The sequence below is a fragment of the Mchenga conophoros genome, linkage group LG2, assembly GCF_057382185.1.
Source record: "Mchenga conophoros isolate Kocher_MC1m ecotype Shallow Benthic linkage group LG2, M_conophoros_male_GT1.1, whole genome shotgun sequence".
NCBI classification, from domain to species: Eukaryota; Metazoa; Chordata; class Actinopteri; order Cichliformes; family Cichlidae; genus Mchenga; species Mchenga conophoros.
The window spans coordinates 42,891-52,740 of NC_140527.1; the positions used below are offsets into that span (position 1 = coordinate 42,891).

Genomic DNA, 9,850 nt, shown 5'->3' on the forward strand with positions numbered 1-9,850 from the left:
CCTCATAAGACTCTGTTGTTACACTATCTCTTACCGTACATTACTAAATCTCCATTTGCACTACTCTGCCTGGTTTACACCCAATGTCATTTACCCATTATATTGTATATTGTATAGCTTTCTTGTTATATGTAAAATTGTATTGTATTTATTTAAATTTTTACTTTTAATTATTTTACCTGCATTTTTTAATCACTCTTATATTTAAATGTTCATTTGCTATTTTATCTAGGGTTTGAGAGTAACGTAGTTTCTATTCTCTGTATGTCCTGTACATGTGGCAGAATTGACAATAAAGTTGACTTTGACTTGACTTTGACTTATGAAATCAATGAACTGCTACAGAGAAAAATAAATTTTATTTATGGAATGAACACATTTTGAACTCTTAAAAAATATAACACAAGGAAAGACAGTTGAAGGTCTCTTTTAAATGAATTAAAAAGCTGATCTTAAATTATTCATATACCAAACAAAAACTGTAGCGTTGAGCTGAATTTAAAAGTAATTGGAAAAATTCACTCAACTGCTAAAAAAAGAAAGAAAAAGAAATATTTGCAAAATATCTGTATAAATATTTATTTTAAGTGGTTGACGTGTGTGGCGGGGCGTGGTCTGCACGCTACAGGGGAGGCGGACGCACCTGAGCGGCATCCGCAATCAAGCCCCCCCGGCTTAAAGTCTGTGCTCTCTCTGCTGTTGTGTCGACTGTGTGGCTACAGCAACAATGTGTAAAAATGTTCAATAAAGAAAAAAAAGCATGTACATGCAAACATCGCTGGGTCTGCCATGGCGCACAGCGTCTGCAAATCGGGCTGTACGAAGTCACTTCGTCTTTACGCAGGACTGTAAGCTGCCATCTGTGAGGCGTGAGCGCTGTTTGTTTTTACCGTAGTTCATGGTGGAGAACAGCTGCTCACATACGTATGTGGATCCGAAGCTCCATACTTGGCCTGCCTGGGGTTGACACTCTCCATAAATGCAGGGCATTTCGGCTGATATGGTTTATGCGAGTGTGACGCTTATTTTGAGCGATGATAATAACATATGATTTTATTTTGATATTTGAAGACCACGAGAATCTTCCAATTTACAACTAGAAGTTAAAAAAGAACACAAATAAAATACACTTCAGTTAAATACTTATATTTTTTCAAACCACGTGGAGCCGCAGGTTGCCGACCCCTGGACTATGCTCTAAGAAATGCCCCCCCTACAGTACCAGGCCTGCAGAATAAACTCACACTGATAACAGTGCGTGGTATACAGTGGCATGATAAATGAAGCTCGAGCCACTGTAATTAATTAAGGACCATCACACTTTAATTGTTCAGTTCTGTGCATGCATTTATACATGTGCATATATGACTGTATGATATGCTGATGATAAACTAACAGCAGGTATTAAAGTTTTAGCCAGGTTTTTCTTGTGGAGTGTTAGTGATAGAGTTCATAGAGAGTTCTGCCCACTCATGGCAGATCTTTAGCTGCATAAGAGTCACGGGACTTTCTTACTTGCACAACTTGTGGGATGTGCTAAAGTCCCTTTGCCCCAGGAAGTACCTCCTATTTGTTATGTAAAGCTGACTTTGTGTTTAGGAGCAAACTGTGAGGACGGCTGTTTTTTTCCCAACAGTCTGATGGAAGCGGACTCCCCTCTTTTGTTGGCTGCAGTGTCCCTGCTGTCAGTTCTGCACATGTGTAAGTAAAACACAGCAGCTTAATGGATGTTGTGCATGTCAAGGTATTGTCCCAACTTAATAATAATGTGGGTGTGGTTTCCCACTCCTGTGTAGGTACTGTGCAACAGCAAGACTAGGCAAGTTTTACACTTAGCACTCCACTCATTTAGTGATCATCAGATCACATCTAGGATGCGGATTTCCTCTTGTCAGCAGCTTGAACATGGTTTCCCCACACAGAAAAGCACATACATTCTAAATGCAAACAACATCCTTATTATTTTAAATGTGTGCATTTATCAAATCAAATCACTTTTATTGTCACATCACATGTGCAGGTACACTGGTACAGCACATGTGAGTGAAATTCTTGTGTGCGAGCTTCACAAGCAACAGAGGTGTGCAAAGTACAATAACATAAGCAAATATAAGAATGGCTAAATCTGAGAATTATATGAAGAAATGTGTGTACAATATAAGAGTGTATGCATTACTGAATGTGTATACTAAATATGTATGTCTACATGTGTGTATGTGTGTGTGCACATATTTTACAAATTAAATAGAGTTAAAATAAAATAAATATATAAAATCAGAATCAGAATCAGAATACTTTATTGATCCCTGGGGGAAATTATTTGTTTATATATATCTGTAAATATACAGAGGTTGTTAGTTGGATATTGTGCAAAACAGTGGCATTACTGTACAGTGTGGAGTGCATAATGTTGAAGTTCCAGTAGTGAAGCTGAGGTGTCTATGACGTGTTCAGCAGTCTGATGGCCTGATGGAAGAAGCTGTCTCTCAGTCTGCTGGTACGGGACCGGATGCTGCAGAACCTCCTTCCTGATGGAAGCAGTCTGAACAGTTTATGGCTGGGGTGACTGGAGTCCTTGATGATCCTCCCCGCTTTCCTCAGGCACCGCTTCCTGTAGACGTCCTGGAGGGAGGGAAGCTCACCTCCAATTATCCGTTCAGAGCACCGCACGACTCTCTGGAGAGCTTTGCGGTTGTAAGCGGTGCTGTTGCCGTACCAGGTGGTGATGCATCCAGTGAGGATGCTCTCAATGGCACAGCGATAGAAGGTCCTCCCCTTTATACTAGTTTATTGATTTATACTGAGCAATCTCCACTTTTTACACATATGTTGAGCAGTATATGTTGCCGTGTTTTATAGTATAGTATTCTTATAGTATTTTCAGACTTTGATTCTTGTGGGCCTTTAATGTGGCTTCAAGCGTTCTTCGCCCAGAAAAATTGTGTGCAGGTTTAACTAGCACCAGGCCAGTGTTAACCGGAATTCTTGATCATGGCTGTTGTTGATGCATTTTCTAATGTGGAATCATTCTGAGGAGAATGTCAAAAACATGATAATGCGAACACCACGGCTCACCATGAAGCTCAGAAATTCTTCTGGGTAGAATCTAGACTCTGTAGAGCATTTGGACAACTACGAATCTGCTTTGAGACGGAGGAGCTGAGAAGTGCCTGCTGTTCAACTGACACTTCATGGAGCTTGGTCAGTTTTATCATGGTGGTCTACAGAGAGAAGTTCATGGCTTGGATTTTGTTCCAATGTTCAATTTTATCCCTTGAAAACAAAATCTACAATTTATTAAACTGTGCAAAAAAAAAAATTAGGTGGCTAAAATAGGAAATATACTTGTGAATTGTATAAAGAAACATGTAAAGAAACCTCTGTCACTGTCTCCTCTCAGGCTACCTGGCTCGGCGGGTAGGAAGATCCAGGATGGCTTACAACATCGTACCTCCTGTTGTCACTGGACCTCCAGAATTTGAGAGGACATTCCGTGCACAGTAAGAAGACCTGATTGTAATGCTATAGTCAAATGAACTGAAGGGTAAAACTAGTTTAAACAGACTACTTTAAAGTAGTAGTCTGATTACAGAGTGATATGGGAGAGAATGCCTGAGGAATGGAGAAACAGTTTACTGGTACCACACCATGAAGTTATTCAAAGGAGTTTCTGAAGCTAGGTTAAGAAGAGAGCTGACAATCAGTGAGCAGCAGTGTGGCGGAGGGAGCTGATCTGCAGTCAGAGTAGGGACAAGGTGGAGCTCCAAGGATGTCCTAACATTACCTGTGTTTGTTCTCAGTCAGAACTGTGTGGAGTTCTACCCTCTCTTCCTGGTGTCGATGTGGACCTGTGGTACCTTCTTCAGTGAGGTGATTGCAGCTGCAGGAGGGCTAGTGTACATGGTCGCTCGACAGATGTATTTCAGTGGATATATCACGTCCCCCAAGAAAAGGTCTTTCATGATACTAAAATATCAAATACTTAAAAGCACATGGTGGCAGCGCTGACTTTAAAGTATCTGATGTTTGACCTATTACAGCACGCTGACTGAGTACTTTCTGGTTTGCAGGTTACCTGGCTTTATTCTGAATTTGGTTGTCCTCGGCATTCTGTCTCTGCTGGGTTCGATTGGAGTGCTGCGTGGAATACTATACAAATACTTTCTTATCTAACTTTGAAAAATGTCATCAAACTGTGCAAACCAACAAATAAAGTTATTTGTATTTGGTAGAAGTTTTTGTAAAATTATTTTCCAATGTTTATATTTTCAGTTCTTTATAGTTTAGACTAGGTTTACATGTTCAGTTGTTGTTGTTTCTAAATTAGTTTCAGTGTTTGATTCAGTGCTGTATGTTTCCTTATTATTATACTATGTGTGTATTTACGATTAACTTTTCAGTTTTACTTTTCGAGTTAACTATTTTCTTTCTCTATACTTTTAGCTTGGTTTTTATTCATTAATATAATCTTGGAACAAAGACATATAATAGCATAAATATCTGTTAGATTTAACTGTGTGACCATGGCCTGCATAGCTTATCTAAAACAGCATTTTCCAACTTCAAAAAAGGAGTGGCTTTAAGCGATTTACCTTCAAGTGTGCAACACCTTAAGTGTTGTTTCCGGCAAGAACTGTGGTACAATAAAATAACTGCAAACAGTGGAAAAAAGGGGGAAAAGATGAACTATGATGTCGTTCTGTTGTTTGTCCCAGCGGGGTGTACGGCGCCCCCTGGCGGCTGTGAGGTGCAAGTGCCTGATAATAGCCAATGAATTCTAGCACTGCCGAGAACATTCAAGCTGTGCTGAATTACGCTAGTCTTTAATTTTCCTATCGATATTTAGCGCTGCAACGTTTGTTTTTCCACGTCGCTGGGTATGGGTCCTTTCATTTTACGGCTTATACCTAACTGCGTGTGGCAGCTAATTTTAAATAGCCTCCGGCTAACGGTTATTAGCATAGGAGCAGCTAGTTAGCACCACACTGTTAGCACGGTGTGGTTTACTTTGGCCAGCTGGTCTCTTTGATCAGTTTTAAAAATACCCGTGGTTCACGTGACCTTTAGAAGGGTCCGATACCAGACAAACAAGCGGTCATAGGGTTTAGCTGTTAGCATTATTAACGCTGTTGTAGGCACTGTCTCTTAGTCACGGCGCTGCACTGGTGTGCTGAGAATAATAAACTCTTGTTAAAATGTGTTGTTATTATTATAGGTGTGGCAAAAGTGATGATTAAAAGAATTGTGTGCACCGCATGACAACAAAATGTAAGCGTTTACTGCCAAGTGACAGCTGAGGCAGCTGCCCAGAGCAGTTTTGGTCAACAGCATTTCATCACGTTGTGTAACATACGTGTGAAAAGCTGTACGGTCGTTTTCAAGCATGCGTAGCTTTTGCTACAAACAGTGGATAAGCTAACTTACAGATATTTAACTGTCAAATGTTCCTGCAGTGTCCCCGAGAGTCGCAGCCCTGCATTCCAAAAAGGAAGACGAGTACTTCACCATGAGCTCAGAGGATGGTGAGACAACACACACACACCCCTCCACAGTGTGCATGTTCACTCTTTCCTGCGCCTGACGGCTCCGTTCGCCTGCTGCAGGTGACATGGAGAACCAGGCTGAGCTGGAAGAGAAGACCAGGCTCATCAACCAGGTGTTGGAGCTTCAGCACACTTTAGAGGGTAGGCACGTGCAGCCTCACAGCTGTTACCTGCTAAAATGGAAAATGAATTCTTTAAATATAAACTGTAAGGTTTCTTGTGGGGTGGCTTAGACTCGTGTTTGCAGCTTCATGTCACGCTGGGATTTGTAGATGAAATTGTGCATTTACATTTTTAAAAGTTGCCCCTAACTTTACGCACTGTGGATGGGCTTTTGGTGGGAAGCATCAGAATGTTGATTTCTCTATGTGAATGTTACTCATAAATGTATCTGTGCCAGCAGAATGTTCACAGATTGATAACACACAGCAACACTGCATCACTCAGAGTGGATTTGAGCTGTTTAGCCTCATTTTTAAACCAGCTTAGTTTGGCCCGTTGAACTCTGCACCGTCTGGCTGATAGTAGAAACTCATTCTGAGAGTTCTGGTTGCACAGTGTTTGAACATCAGTGGGGAAAGGTGACTTCAACACAACCCTACAGTCTCTGCAGTGTGGACAAAGTCCTTGGTGTTTCACGCCAAGTCAGTGGTCGATGGTGGCCTCAGCGATTGCCTTACTTTCTGAATCAATACAAATCTTCTTATTATGGTTAAATATAATTTCCCTGTTGCACGTGCAGCACTGAGATGTGTTGTGTGAACAGACACACACATTTATTTTGTGTTTGGAGAGTGGAAAGATCAGGAGGTGTGACAGAAATGAAGGAAACACAGAATAGGTGCACCTAACATAACAGTGTTTGCTGAACTATGAATGAGCTTTAAATGTTTTTTTAATGGATTCTTGGATAATGATGATGTTTTAAACTGTAATGAATACGTTTACCACCCTTGTAGTTTCCACATTCCTGTATGGTTGACTGATGTTTTTGTTGACGTGTTCAGACCTGTCTGCCCGAGTCGATGCTGTAAAGGAAGAGAACCTGAAGCTGAAGTCGGAGAACCAGGTCCTGGGTCAGTACATTGAGAACCTCATGTCGGCTTCCAGTGTCTTTCAGACCACTGACACCAAGAGCAAACGAAAGTAAGGAGACCTTCAGAGAGGCCTGACCTAAATCCACCCCTCCACCGTCCCTAACAGAGCCCAGACCGTACCAGAGGACTGGACTCACGGACCCTTTAATACTGCTGAAACCTGAAACCCGTTTCTGTCTCTAACATGTGCAAATAAGGGAATTTGTTGTTTTCGTAATGTGGCTGCAGTGGCCAGTGTTGCATTCATTAAAAGAGAATGTCCAGAAGAAAAAGAAGAAAGGGAGACCTGATCCAGAGCTGCACATTAATATTAAACCTAACTCACGAGCTGACACACACTTGTCAGGAAGGACAGCTGGCCTGAATCCTCTTCTGAATCTGAGTGCCTGAAATCTGTGCAAGTCTACAGAAGGAAAACATGCTTTGCTGTTTTTCCCACATAATGAGTCCTATTTCATAAAGTACAGTTCTGTGAGGTGTTTAGCACTTTCCTAATTTCTTATTTTCTTTACATATTTGTTACAGATCATCAAAAGTTAGACTTTGAAATGAGTAAAATGCAGTTTTTAAATGATTGTTACACAGGTTGGTTTGCACAGCTTTAACATATGTGGGAAAAGTAATCCTGACTTGATCCGATTGAGTGATGTGAGACACTCGTTGCCACTTAACACAAATAATTGACAGCAGTTGTTGCACAACCAGTTATTTGGTCTTTGGGGGTAATAACCATAAGTAGGGACAGAAAGGTGGGTTTGTATCGTTTATTTCCCTTAAATAATTAATAATCATTTAAAAACTACATTTTATATTTGCTCCGGTTATCTTTGTCTAATATGAACGTTTGTTTGATCTGAAACATGTAAGTGTGACAAATATGTAAAAGACCTCAGGAAGTTGGAGGAACACTTCTACACGACACTGTCAATCCCATTTGTTCTTCTGGAATATCTAAATGATGAGATACGATTCAAGCAGCTGTCACCTGGTTAACTGTAACACCAACTCTGTGGACATCACAGTTAGTCAGTTCAGTTATGTTTGCAAACTCGTGGCACACAAACAGGAAACCGGTGAGATACCTGGAACTAGACTTTCTAGAATCCTGTTGTGTAATGTGTTGATGTAAACAAAGAAACCAGACCCAATCAGTGTGTAAGACGGGCTTCCTGTTTAAGCGACGGTGAGTGCTTTGAGTTTCAGAAGACGTAAGAGCTCAGCTTTTGTGCCATGTTCATATATTCAGACTTTGTTTTTTGGCATTTTGCACACATACAAAGCAAAGACAAAAGTGCAATCTTACACTGGCCTTTTGTGTATCAGCAAACAAGCTGAACTCGTGGTTAGGTTTCCACCTTTAGGAAGCCTGCCGAGGGGCAGCAGTCTTGTGAGCTGTACTGCATGTACGTTTTGGCGTCATTAAATAAATAATGGTTTGCTTTTATATGGCTATTCTGTGAGTGTGACAAAAGTCTCGGTGTTTTCATGTATTCGGTGCTCACAGATGTAAATCAGCAGAAACAAGAATAATAGATTAGCTTCCAGTCAGTGTGGTTAGTGTTACACCTCCTGCAGATCTTCTGATACACAGGAAGGCATCACCGAAGAACTGACACTGGATTACAATTGTCACAGTTCAGATGATGCTTTGAAAATACCGGTGACGTTACTGCTCCTGAGCGCTGCACACAGGCCTGACACACAAAAAGAAAACTTCCACACCACAGATGTTGAAGTGTTTACATTAAATTCTGTCTTCTGCTCTCGATACTTGTTAGTGAGGAGCTTGGCTTGATCTAAGATGGGATTGACACACCTTGTTTTAATTCTGAGTCAGTGTTGCTGCCATTGCTACAGCTCCAGTGGATCTTTGAATGGCTACTTTAGTTCCAAACCCCTGGTCTTTGTCATTTCAGCGTGATGTCACTTCCTCTTTCTTGCTGCTTGGGTTGGGATTAAACAACACTAGTGGCACTGTTTGAGTTCACAGCTAAAACCATGATGTGTCATTTTGATTTGAGCCTGTGTGCGCTGATTGATGAACTTCTCTTTAACCATGCTGTATACTGTTTACATTTTGTTCGATTGCCAGTTTGACTTGGCAAGTCTTAGTTAAATAAAGTTACGATCTTTTCATGACGTTTCTAAGTGATATTTCTTGAGCTAACAATCTCTTTGTTTTATTTGCCGCTCACGGAGTCAACTAAAGGTGCTCACCAGGACCTGATACCATCCATTATGCATTTAACAGCTGGTGTATGAATAAGAACACAGAAAGGTGGTCAAACTAAAAAAGGAAAGAAACTATTTTGGTATATTCAACTATATAATAACGAGAAGAAGAAGAAGAATATGTACAAATGATGACAAAGATGCAATTTAAAATAGTATCTTTGCTACAGTGTTACATCTGCATTGTAAGAGTTGAGTTGTTTTTTATGGTTAACTTTGATTCCCTGGGTCTTTCCTGTGTGTTATAACTTTTCGATATATTTTCATGTGCCTTATATTTGCTTTGTGACTGTGTGTCTTATTTTGAAAGAAATATTTACACGTTACCATAGCGACCAGAGAGCATTAAGGGGCAGAGAGGAGGATGCTACTCTCAGTGTTGTTGGCGCATTTCAGGAGGACTAATAAAATAAAGGACTAATAAAGTTACACAATTACAGTGAATTTGCATTTATTATTATATTTACAAGATACCACAGATTTTGTCTTGGTCGTATCATTTTATTTTGTTGTGTTTATCTGCGACAGCTTAAAGGCTGGTCCGTGAAAATGTTGTCTGACATTAAACCGGTCCATGGCGCAAAAAAGGTCGGGGACCGCTGGTCTAAACAACACTGGATCATCTCGAGTTTGGTGCCTTTCTCATGCTTGAATGGTCATAGATTTATGCTAAGTGGCTTAACAAACAAAAGATTTCTCTGGAAGTGGTCAGTTAAAAGTTGCTTAGGCTGCTGCCCCCGCGACCCGGCCCCGGACAAAGCGGATGAAGATGGATGGATGGATGGATGGATGGTCAGTTAAAGGACTAGAGTGAAAGTGACCAGTATCAAACGCCACTATTCACAACATACTTCATACCGTGTACATTATAACATACCATAATAGACCCATTTCTGTAATATACTCACATATCTATATTATTGCTAATATATATTGTAATATATCTATATCACTAAAGCACTTCTGGATGGATGCAAA

General features: G+C 40.5%; 2 protein-coding genes across 2 annotated transcripts; both read left to right on the plus strand.

Annotated features, from left to right (window-relative positions):
* The first annotated feature begins 1,583 nt into the window (after positions 1–1,583).
* On the plus strand, positions 1,584–4,234 carry LOC146581405 (microsomal glutathione S-transferase 2-like). The gene is made up of 4 exons (XM_085282225.1): positions 1,584–1,701; positions 3,401–3,500; positions 3,801–3,953; positions 4,071–4,234. The coding sequence occupies exons 1-4, from the start codon at positions 1,641–1,643 to the stop codon at positions 4,171–4,173; spliced, it is 417 nt and encodes a 138-aa protein (XP_085138351.1). The 5' UTR covers positions 1,584–1,640; the 3' UTR covers positions 4,174–4,234.
* A 459-nt stretch (positions 4,235–4,693) lies between these two features.
* On the plus strand, positions 4,694–6,997 carry LOC146581406 (short coiled-coil protein B-like). Its single transcript, XM_085282239.1, has 4 exons — positions 4,694–4,877; positions 5,454–5,522; positions 5,604–5,684; positions 6,551–6,997. The coding sequence occupies exons 2-4, from the start codon at positions 5,507–5,509 to the stop codon at positions 6,691–6,693; spliced, it is 240 nt and encodes a 79-aa protein (XP_085138365.1). The 5' UTR covers positions 4,694–4,877; positions 5,454–5,506; the 3' UTR covers positions 6,694–6,997.
* The last annotated feature ends 2,853 nt before the right edge of the window (positions 6,998–9,850 follow it).